This window comes from Pelobates fuscus, chromosome 11 (genome assembly GCF_036172605.1).
Source record: "Pelobates fuscus isolate aPelFus1 chromosome 11, aPelFus1.pri, whole genome shotgun sequence".
NCBI lineage: Eukaryota > Metazoa > Chordata > Amphibia > Anura > Pelobatidae > Pelobates > Pelobates fuscus.
Window position 1 is genome coordinate 72716668 of NC_086327.1, and position 12163 is coordinate 72728830.

A 12163-nucleotide genomic window follows, 5' to 3' on the forward strand; every position below is an offset into this window, starting at 1 on the left:
AGGGATTCTCTCCAAAAAGGAATACGAATTTTTAAATATCATATCCCCAAGAACCCCAGTCTTTTATATACTCCCGAAAATCCATAAAAATCTGGAAAAACCCGCGGGTAGGCCCATAGTGTCGGGCATTATGTCCATCTCCTATAACATCTCCAAGTACATAGATTCATTCTTACAATCTATTGTTCCTCTCACTAAATCATATTTGAAGGACACTATGGACGTACTCGATATGGTGAAGGATTTTGTATGGAAGGGAGAATACCTTCTGATTACGTGTGACGTGTCTTCACTGTACACCTGCATCCCACATGATAGGGGATGCGCAGCGGTAGAACACTTTTTGTTGAAAAATCATAATTTACCCCCCTCACAGGTGAAGTTTCTTTTGGAGTGCATTCGGTGGTCCCTCCAGAACAATTATTTTTGGTTTGACTCTTCATTTTTTCTGCAGTTGCGTGGAACGGCGATGGGCAGCACGTATGCACCTAGCTATGCCAACCTATTCATGGCCCATTGGGAGGAAAGTTTCATCTATGGTGACCATGGCTGGGGTGCGCACTTGCTTGCCTATCGCCGTTACATAGACGATATGTTCCTTATATGGAATGGCACTGAGGACACTTTTCTAGATTATTTGAGGTTCCTTAACCATAATGACTGGGGAATTGAACTTACCCACAATATCAGTCCCTCAGCCATTGATTTTTTAGACCTGAATATCTACGTAGCGGGAGATACATTGAAGACAAAAACCTTCTTCAAGAAGGTGGATGCCAATGGTTATGTGGCATACAACAGTGGCCATTATTCACCCTGGCTCAATGGTATCCCGAAAGGGCAACTGTTGAGACTGAGGCGGAATTGCACAGAGGACAACATCTTTCAGACACAAGCTAAAGAGTTATTGAATAAGTTTAAGGAGAAGGAATATCCTGATGATATTCTAAACAAGACATGGCATGAGGTGGAAAAGCTAACTGGAAAGCTAGCTGGAAAAACCTGTAAATAGTAGAAAGGACCCCCCAAAAGATCTAATGGTGTTTAATTTTAATTCAGAACATAAAGCAATAAAACGAGTGATTAACAAATCCTGGCATATCCTAAAAATGGATAAAGATCTTGGAGATACATTACCTGACAAACCAAATATCACCTTTAGGGGCGCACCGAGTTTCAAGACTTCATTGGTGAGAAGTTTCTTAAAAGAAAAAATTCCACCAATAACCAATAATGCATTTGGAGACCTAAAAGGTTTTTACAAATGTAGAACATGACTGGGGTGCAGAGACACACGCCGGACTGATAAAGTAGTATACAAATTTCAGTCAACTAAAAATAAAAAGGAATATGATATAAGGGAGCATATTACATGCCGAAGTGCTAATGTAATATATCTTTTAGAATGTCCCTGTGGTCTCCAGTATATTGGGAGAACCACACGGCCTCTCTATGTGAGAATACGTGAACATGTATACAATATTCGGAAGGGGGTCACAAGCCACAGTGTCTCCAATCACTTTAAGGAGATGCACAACCAACCCTGTAGGCCTTTCGTTTATAGGGATTAAAAGAGTGTACAAAGATTGGAGAGGGTGTGATTTCATTAAGAAAATCGGGCAGGAGGAGATGAAATGGGCCTACTATATGGACACATTATCCCCTATGGGACTGAATATCGATTTTGACCTTTTTAATTTCCTCTAACCTCCTCTAGTGTTTCACCCTCTAATTTCCTCTAGTGTTTAACCTTCTCTGACAGTTATTTGGGACATATGATCAGTATAATTTCCTCTAACTTCCTCTAGTGTTTAACCTTCTAACCTCCTCTAGTGTTTAACCTTCTCTGACAGTTATTTTGGACATATGATCAGTATATTTGAGACAGATGATCAGTATAATTGCCTCTAACTTTCTCTAGTGTTTTACCCTCTAACTTCCTCTAGTGTTTAACCCTCTGTGACGGTTATTCCAGTCATAAGATCAGTATGGCTAATATTTAGCATTTATTTAGTTCTGAATAGAGAGATAATAATGTGTTTAGATGGGTATGTGTTCACTAGATATCCCCCCTTTCTTAGGCTTTGGAAAATTGGTGATAGCTTAATATATTTCAGGCTGTCTTTATTCTACCTATGCTTATGTATAAATTCCATTTTTTCTATAAGAGGTATTCATTTAAAATGTACTTAGACATTATGCTAAGCCATTCTGATTTTGTTTCAAGTATTATTGTTGTTTTTATTTTTGTATATATATGTTTGGAGTATAAAAAAAATTTTTTTTAAAGTATTAATATATTTTCTTCCCACATTTTTTAGATATTATTTTAGCATATGTATGTATCTACAACTAATTGTAACCAAACTAAAAGATACATTGGTAGTGTTTTTTTGAAATACATTTGCACTCTATATGTATGATATAACAGGCTCAAGTAATGAGGCTTGCAAAGATGCCAATTGGGCTAATTGGGTAGATACTATTTATAGGACATTGGGAGCCACCCACATTTTACGCTTGAGAAAGCCCCAAGAGGCGGGGCGAAACGCGTTGCGTGATACCGGATACCGGAAGTCGGAAGTAACTTCGCTGGCTGGGAGCGTGGGAGACAGAGTAAGAAAACTACTACTTTCGTTTTCGTTTTATTCGGAAAGTGCAACTCTGGACCTTTTGAACTCTCATACTAGCGACAGAAAGACTTATTTTATATTTTATATGTTATTTTTATACACATTTTTATGTTGGAATAAAATGGATTTTTACTTCTGAACGGACCGGCTACCGAGTGATTGTTCCCAGTTATCTACCTATCGGATCCCACGATCACAGGGGACTGATCCCCCCAGAGCCAGATAGTCTGGAGTGGTACTACAACCACTCCACAATTGTGAGTTTGGAATATTCCTCTTCAGCTATAATTATCTGTTTCAACAATACTGCACTAGGTCTGTGTCTTTTTATATTTTCAGATCGGACCATCTAAGTAGACCTGTGCAAGTATTAATTATTTATTATTTTTGATCAGTGTGTATCTTGTCTGCACAAGTCACTTGATATATGGTGTTTTCCCATTATATATATATATACCTGCGATTTTTATCACTAATCACTTGATATATGGTGTTTTCCCAACATGTGAATATACCTGCGATTTTACAGCTAATTGCAAGATAAATCTGCATGCTTTGCACATTTTATTGTTGAAGTGATATATTTATTTTGCGCACCTACTTTTTATGGTTTATGCTTTACTTGGTGAATTGTATCAGATCCCCTTGTAGGTTGCTGCATTTATTTATTTAATTTTTCTTCTCCATACTTCTCCGCCATCCTATTCTATTTACATTATATACACGTCCACTGATAGGAGACACAACAGGTATTAAACTGATAAGAATAGTACTAAACACACCACTCCTATCTGGTGGCACATTAGATTGCACGCGCAGTGCCCCAAATTTGAAGTAGGAGGACCGACCAAGCATCTTCTTCCATCTCCCTGTCATAGGCGTGCGCAGCCAATTGCATTAGGGTGTGCACCCTAAAGCACAAACACACGGCGCATGTATATATATATATATATATACATACACACACATACATATACTGATGTGTGTGTGTGTGTGTGTGAGAGGGTGTTTGTAGTGTGCTATGTGGGTGAGGGTGCTGGTAGTGTGCTGTGTGTGAGGGTGCTGTTTGTGTGATATGTGTGTGTGAGGGTGCTGTTTGTGTCGTGTATTTGTGAGGGTGCTGTTAGTGTGCTGTGTGTGAGTGTGCTGTTTGTGTGAGGGTGCTGTATGTGTTTGTGAGGGTGCTGTTAGTGTGCTGTGTGTTTGTAAGGGTGCTGTGTGTGTGTGTGTGTTTGTGAGGGTGCTCTTAGTGTGCTGTGTGTGTGTGTGTGTGTGAAGATGCTCTGTGTGTGAGGGTGCTGTATGTGTGCTGTGTGTGTGGGTGCTGTATGTGTGTGGGTGCTGTTTGTGTGCTATGTTTGTGAGGGTGCTGTTAGTGTGCTGTGTGTTTGTAAGGGTGCTGTGTGTGTGTGTGTGTTTGTGAGGGTGCTCTTAGTGTGCTGTGTGTGTGTGTGTGTGAAGATGCTCTGTGTGTGAGGGTGCTGTATGTGTGCTGTGTGTGTGGGTGCTGTATGTGTGTGGGTGCTGTTTGTGTGCTATGTGTGTGAGGGTGCTGTTTGTGTGCTGTGTATGTGAGGGTGCCGTGTGCGCGCGCTGTTTGTGTTAGGGCGCTCTGGCCGGTTCCCAACGGTGGGTTGTGGATGCCATATTCCTGGGTGGCTCGGTTTCAAGAGAGTCTCGTGGGCCTCCATAAGAGCAGATGCATCGGTCATGTCGTGGACTGTGGGCTGAGAGTCTCCTTGGACTACTGTTAGTATACGGTTTAGACACCACCGGTATTGCAGGTCATGGTGCCTGAGGATGGTTGTGAGCGGCCTCAGGGTCTGCCTCCAGGCCATTTTGCTCCCTGAGAGGTCATTGTAGAACGTTAGTGCCTGTCCTTCAAAGGTATAGGGAGTCTTCTCACAAACCGCAGCCAGTACTCTTGCTTTGTCTTTGGGGCTATGCAGTTGGATCACCACATCCCTTGGGACCTCTGCAGGGTCTCTCTTCGGCTTGCGGATGCGAAAGCAGCCCTCCAGATTCACCGCTTTATCCTGGCGTGGTGTCAACAGGGTTCCCAGTAGGTGCCTCAGCATGTGTGGTAACTCCACTGTTGGCACTTCCTCCGAGATGCACCGGATCTCAATGTGCGATTTGCGCCTTGCGTCTTCCGTGCTGCGATGCACAGATCCTGCACCTCTTGTTTCTTTCGGAGCTCCATGATCTCTTGTTGCATTAAGGCTATGCTCTGGGAGTTCTCCCTTGGTAGTTTCCACTCTCGCCAGTCTGCCCGTCAGTCCTCTTAGGTCGGAGCGTAAAGAGGCCACATCTATCTGTATGGTTGCCTGCAGGTTGGCCAGGAGTGTCTTCAACACCACTGTTGTCACGGTGAGGTGTCCAGAGCAGGCTGTCCTGGTACCGGTGTTGTTTTGGTGGGCGGGGGCAGATCCTCAGCTTGAGTGTCACTATTCAGCTCTGCAGCGAAACTCCGCCCCCCCATATTTATATATCTTTGTGACCCTCACCCTCATTTCTACTATCATTTTATAATTTTATAAAAATACATATTGTGAACATAAAAATCTGACATATGTGATATAGTTTAATAAATTTATTAACACCATAATCATTTTGAATGAGTATATACATTTGACCCTTTTCTGTATAACTTATCAAAAGTTTTTTCTTTGCCTTTACCTTCTCCTATTTATCTCTTCCCCTCTTTAAATCAATCACATCTTAATCCATCACTTTATCCATCTTGTCTTTTATAAGAAAAAAAAACATCTCCACATGTCTTACATCTTGATCTATAATATTACATCTTTATAACCCTTGTTTCTACTATCATTTTATGATTTTATAAAAAAAACATATTGTGAACATAAACATCTCTCTGACATCTGTGATATACCTTAATACATTTGTTAACACCATAACCACTTAGAGTGAGTATGTACATTTTACCCTTTTCTATATAGCTTATTGAGAGTTTATTCTTTACCTTTACCTTCTCCTATTTATTCTCTTTCCCTCTTTAAATCCAACACATCTTAATCCATCACCTTATCTTTAAAAAAAGGGGGGTATAAACACATAATTAGATAGAGATATCTATACCAGTGTTGATTTTCCCTTTTCTCTTTTTATTACTTCCTTTCTCTTTTCTCCTCTCTTTTACCTCTTTCTACCCCTATTTTCTATTTGAACCTAAAAATATGACTCTATTTTCCCATAATTCCCCCCCCCCAGTAACCTCCCTCCCACCTCCCCCTCTCTTCTATGAGTCTCTGTAGTCCCTCTTCTCTCTCGTCTCCTTTCCTTATAGAGCAGATTAGTTTGTTATTGATTGCTATTTGGTCTGGGCTATCTGATTTCTTATGTCACTTTCTTTGAGGTCTTGGGATCCATGGTTGATTTGATAATGGTGGAATAGTTATTCCTTCTTTAACAGCATCTGTCCATTCTGATAAATCCGGGACTGGGATCTGTAATGCCTTACAGAATTGTGGTATATCTTCAGGTGTTTTAATTATATATGTTGTTGAATCTTTTTTCACCATTATGCTTAGTGGGAAACCCCAGCGGAATGGGATAGATTTCCCCTTTAATGAGTCCGTTATCACTTTAAATTATTTCCTGGCTTGTAGTGTTGATCATAAGATATCTGGTAGAATCATAATTTTCGAGTCTCCATTATATTTTGGCATTGATTTAGAAAATATGACTGATCATGCAAAAAAAAAAATCTTTTATTGAAGGATAGTGATCATATGAAGCCATTTATTATCACATAGTTGGTTGGCTCCTTTTTAAATCATAATGATAACAGAAATCCCAAATGGTCCTCATGCCGATAACAGTTCCATAACATTTGCAGTTAAGTACCGCTAAGGACTATTTGTGGGTTTGCGAACAGCTGCCCTGGTTCAGCATGAAGGGAAAATGCCGAACCAGGGAAATCTACTAATGGCGGCTGGGCAGGGTAACTTCCAAACTGTGTCCAGGACTTGGACCAAAGTCATGAGCAGGAGGCCGGCTTCCACACTCCTCCAGTAGTCCATGGCAAACGTTCGTGGGAAGTAGCATTTGTCACAGACGATACTTGAACAAAAATCAGCTGCATGGTTAAGTTACCCAAAGAAGCCTTTCCTGCACCAATGCCACAAAAAAGGCTGGTTACAATATGCCCAACAGCACCTTGACATGCTTCACAGCTTCTGGCACACTTTTATTTGGAGTGACAAGACCAAAATAGAGCTTTATGGTCACAACCATAAGTGTTATGTTTGGAGAGGGGTCAACATGGCCTATAGTGAAAAGAATACCATCCAAACCTTGTGAATCTTCCGAAACCCAGACTTTGTATTAGGTTCTAACGCGAAAATGCTAATTTTAATCCGGACACCAAATGCATCCAGGCAAATTTGGTAAGACTGGTCGAATCCCAACTAGATTTTACTGTAGTACATATGAGAACTGCCACTCTGGTCGATATTCGCCCATTTTTATAGTATTAGCTTTATAGTGAATAACTTGCAAAGTCTGCACTTCATGGACGTGAGTCTTTATTCAGCCATTATTAATGTGTAACAATTAAACACATAATATCATGTGAACACTCAAATGAGAATTTTAAAAGATATAATGTCAAATATAATTGTCCATGTAGGCAATTTTGTGTAGTACTTAAGGAAGTTTATTGTATCTTTGAAACCAGAGATTAGTCAGTCCTCCTGCCTACACCTATATCCAAGTAACTAAAGTAAATTTAACTATAAATAGGACAATTACAAAAAACTTACAGGAACGATAGGTTGAAGAGGACCCTGCTCAAATGAGCTTACATTTTATAGATCTTCTTATACCCTTCATCAAGTCTCGGCTAATGTTTGGGTAGATCAGCGTTATAATCACTGCTTCATTTCGGGACCAGGGAGACTCTTCAATGAATATACTCAGAGTATTGGGTATTTGTTACACTCTTGGTCTGACTTATGACCATTTAAGTTATTCTGCATGTACATCTTGAAATATATCCATATCTCCTACTACTGATTGATTTTCAATATTTTTCTGTGATAGAGGTCATGGTTCATTAGAACCGATTTTCCACTGGTATACTGACTTAGAAAGACTTTCAGTAAATGGAACTAAGGGGATATATATGTTTAGGACAGATTGCATGATATGTATTTTGACCCAAAATTATAGTGCGTATGGGCATTATCCCCACATTAGGAAGCTGTCAAAGTCAGCTAGAAAGTACAATAAAATATTATCAATGAATTATATTCGCTTTCATAATTACAAATAGGCTGGGATAATGCTAACGAACATGTTGTTTATTAACATTTGTACAGAACCTGACACAACAACCTATATAGGCAGAGAGGTGTTTGGGACTTTGTGTATTAGAAACATACTTACATTGTAATAAGCTTTAAAAACAAAAATAGCAATAGAAGACTAAACTGTTTTGTGCATATGCTTAACTTTCCTCGTGTAAAAATTGTATCTTTCTTAAAAGGACGAAGAAGAGTGTGGCAGTTACAAATGCATATTAATTCATATATTGCTTTGGAAAATGTGAGCACTTCAATACTGGAAAAAGCTGTAAGTAATATAAAACATCCTTTTGACTAACAAAAACACATATGCTATGGCACAAGTACATGGAGTTATTTAAATCTCCCCTTGACAGATTTTAATTGATTAACCAGGCAACACCTCATTTTGCTTAGGTACATAATAAGCTAACACTGCCAAACACTGTTGCAAGTTGGGAATACAGTGTACATCTTTAGTGAAACAATATATTAATACTATTACTTTTTATATATATATATATATATATATATATATATATATTGTCATTTCAGCAGTGATACTTTTTTATTTATTGGTATTTTTGCAAATATCTATATATATATATATATATATATATATATATATATATATGTCTTGATAAAAGTCCAAAATAGGACTAAAACACTATTTGCTTTTGCACCGAGTCTGCTTGGATAAAAAGCAGCATTAAGACTACTAAGTGACCAAAGGGGAAGAGAGGAGACCCCTAAGGAACAGGGAGGGGAGACCACTAAGGGACAAGGGCAGAGTGGAATAGATCACAAAGAAATGGGGGAAGGGGTGAAGGAGAGACACAAAGGGTCTGGTGGGGGAGAAAGAGGGACCTGGTGGGGACAAAGAGACATGGAGGTGGAGAAAGACACACAGATAGGCCTGGGGGTGAGGTCGCAAAGAGGGACCTGGGGGGAGAAATACACACAGAGGGTCTGGAGAAGGGGAAAAAGACACACAGAGGGTCTGGGAATAGTAAAAGACAAATGGCTGGGAGATAAGGAGACACACAAAGGGGCTGGGGGGAGTAAAACACACAAAAGGAAGTTGTAAGAGATACACAAGGGCGGTGTAAGACAAACAATGGGGAAATAGGGGATAAGATACACTAAAGGGGGTAAGACCCACAAAAATCCTTGCACCGGCCCTGTTTTTATATATATATATATATATATATATATATATATATATATATATATATATAAAAGTTCAATAGAATAAGTTTGTGTAACAGGAACTGGACTGGATATTGCTATAGATAGATACTTAGATAATGCAGCAACCTACAAGGAGCTCTGATATACACAATCTCCAAGAAACAAATACATAAAATAAAAAATGTAGATGTGCAAAACAATATTAGCAATAGCAATCAAGGATGAAACCATAAACAAAGTGTATAGATCATGCAAATTTCCACCCAAGTACATACAATAGAGTGTTACAATATAAATGTAGCCAGTGAATTGCCAGCAAGTGTATAGAGATACAGATTTCGATTTGACCACACGGTAACAAGTAAGGCATATACTTGCAATTACACAGATTTTCCGGGAACAGTCCGATCTAGAATATATAAAAACACAGACCTAGTGCAATATTATAAATAAAAAGTATAAAGGTATCAGGAAAAAGTAAAACTGACAATTGTGGAGTGGTTGAAGTACCACTCCAAACTATCAGGTGGGATCCAGATTGTAGTCTGATGCATAACCTCACTCTCAGCCGAAATGTTGAAGTAAAAGAAATTGTTGCTGTATTCAAAATGGACAAATATAAAATAAATGACTGCTGCTGTGTTGGATAAAGTCAGAAAAGTCCAGGTAAGTAGTGGATAAACCGTGTTAGTTCTATCACACTCTGTATCCATCTCGTCACAGACTTAAACCAACCAATCAGAGCGCTCTGAGCCTAATTGCAGGGTGTGGAAAGGCTTTATAAGCATTTCCCCGCCCTGCGGAGCTCAGTCTGTGCTGTGCCCTCCATGGGTGAAGATGGATTATTTTTTTAGTGTCTGTCTTTTTCTTTTTCAATAGGTCCCCCCACTTATTGCTATTTATGGCCCCCACTCGCCGCTCAGGGGAGGGGGCCAGGACAATAGCCCCCCCCACATTTTTATTTAGGGCCCACACCTGCCGCCCAGGGGTGTTGGCCGGGGGGGGGGGGGGGTGGAGGACAATAGGTCTCCCCCCACATTCTCATTTAGGGCCCCAACCCACCGCTCAGGTGTGGGGGCCGGGGGGAGGTCAATAGGTCCCCCCCCTTATTGTTTTTATGGCCTCCACCTGCCGCTCAGGGGTGGGGGCCAGAGGGGAGGACAATATGTCCCCCCCCCCACATTCTCATTTAGGGCCCCCACCTGCTGCTCAGGGCTGGGGGGAGCACAATAACCCCCCCTTATCTCTTATTGTTATTTATGGCCCCCAACCCACCGGTCAGGGGTGGGGGCAAGAGGGGGGCTCTAGGTCCCCCCCTTCAGTTTAATAGCCCCCACTGCTCGAGAGCTGGGGACTAGTTTTTTTTTTTTAAAGATTGGGGCAGTGTGTATAGTGTATGTATGGGGGGCAGTGTTTGTGGGGCAGTGTTAGTAGTGTGTATGGGGGCAGTGTTTGTGGGGCAGTGTGTATAGTGTATGTATGGGGGTGAAGTGTGTATAGTGTATGTATGGGGGGCAGTGTTTGTGGGGCAGTGTGTATAGTGTATGTATGGGGGGCAGTGTTTGTGGGGCAGTGTGTATAGTGTATGTATGGGGGGCAGTGTTTGTGGGGCAGTGTGTATAGTGTATGTATGGGGGGCAGTGTGTATATTGTATGTATGGGGGCGCAGTGTGTATAGTGTATGTATGGGGGGCTGTGTTTGTGGGGCAGTGTGTATATTGTATGTATGGGTGGGCTGTGTTTGTGGGGCAGTGTGTATATTGTATTTATGGGGGGCAGTGTGTATAGTGTATGTATGGGGGGCAGTGTTTGTGGGGCAGTGTGTGTAGTGTATGTATGGGGCAGTGTTTGTAGGGTAGTGTGTGTAGTGTATGTATGGGGGCAGTGTGTGTAGTGTGTGTATGGGGGGGGAAGGAGGGTAGGGAGGCTTTTTTAATTTTTATTTTATTAAAATAAATATATACTTTATTTCCCCCCTCCCTTCTTACCTTTACTGGGAGGAGGGGGGACAAATTTTGTTCCCTGGTGGTCCGGTGGGGATTCCCTAGTGGCCCAGTGGTAGGAGTGAACTCTCGCGAGATTTGGAGCGCTGCCGTAGTAACCGCGGCAACGCTCCATGCGCGCAAGAGGAGGACCCGGAGGAGCTGCAGGTAAGAGCTCCCGGGTCCTCTCTCTCTTCCTCCCCCCGCCGGCTGCCAGCATAGTGCCTGCGGCCCGGGGAGGGAGCTCACTGATCACTCTTCTTTCCCCGGTCCGCAGGCACATTGCAGGGCTGTCACTTGGACAATGCCAGCCCTGCACTAGCCGGCAGGGGAGAATCTCGGGGGGGGGCAATTGCCCCGTGCCCCCCCCCCCTGGATCCGCGAGTGTAAGCACCCAAAAGACTTCCTATCGATGGTAACTTATTTTGCTTCCTGTCAGACATACTAGACTCTTCTCCTTTTGAAACACAAACCAATCTGCTAATCAAAACAGCAATCTACCTAGCCTTCAGTCGGTGTCTCAGGCCCAGATAATTCATTACCATTAACTCCTATAGATCAGATAAGTTCAAGGTTAGCCATCTCAGTAAACATTTAGACCACTATACACTCTCCTTATCCCATATGAAAAACAACCACATTGATCCACTAGTTGAAATTTTACCCTACATTTAATAAATGGTGCCCTGTCAAGATTGAAGACTACAATCTATCCACAAAAGTCACTTATTCCTGTCCCAACCTTTATTTTCTCTTCAGGGTTCTTTTCTTACAACTGCAACATGTATGCTATATGCAGAGGCATAACTAGAAACCAAAAGTTACCGTGGCCCCTCCATGTGTCTCATCTCCACCCAGCCCTTCCATATGTCTCATCACCCCCAGCCCCTCATTCTCCCCCTCAGTCCCTCCAGCTGTCCCATTCCCCCCCAGCTCCTCCGTGTGTCTCATTCTTCCCAATCTTCTCCATGTGTCTCATTCTCACCCAAGCTCCTCCATGTGTCTCATTCTCCCCCCTCCATGTGTCTCATCCCTGCAGCTACTACAT

At 41.6% G+C, this 12163-nt stretch overlaps 1 protein-coding gene across 1 annotated transcript in view; it reads left to right on the forward strand.

The window, feature by feature from the left end:
* Positions 1-12163, forward strand: part of LOC134577500 (scavenger receptor cysteine-rich type 1 protein M130-like) — a 161751-nt gene that overhangs the window by 130138 nt on the left and 19450 nt on the right. Inside the window, exon 4 of the mRNA XM_063436264.1 lies at positions 8146-8231. Within this exon, the coding sequence (XP_063292334.1) occupies positions 8146-8231 (86 nt within the window). The remainder of the gene's footprint in view (positions 1-8145; positions 8232-12163) is intronic.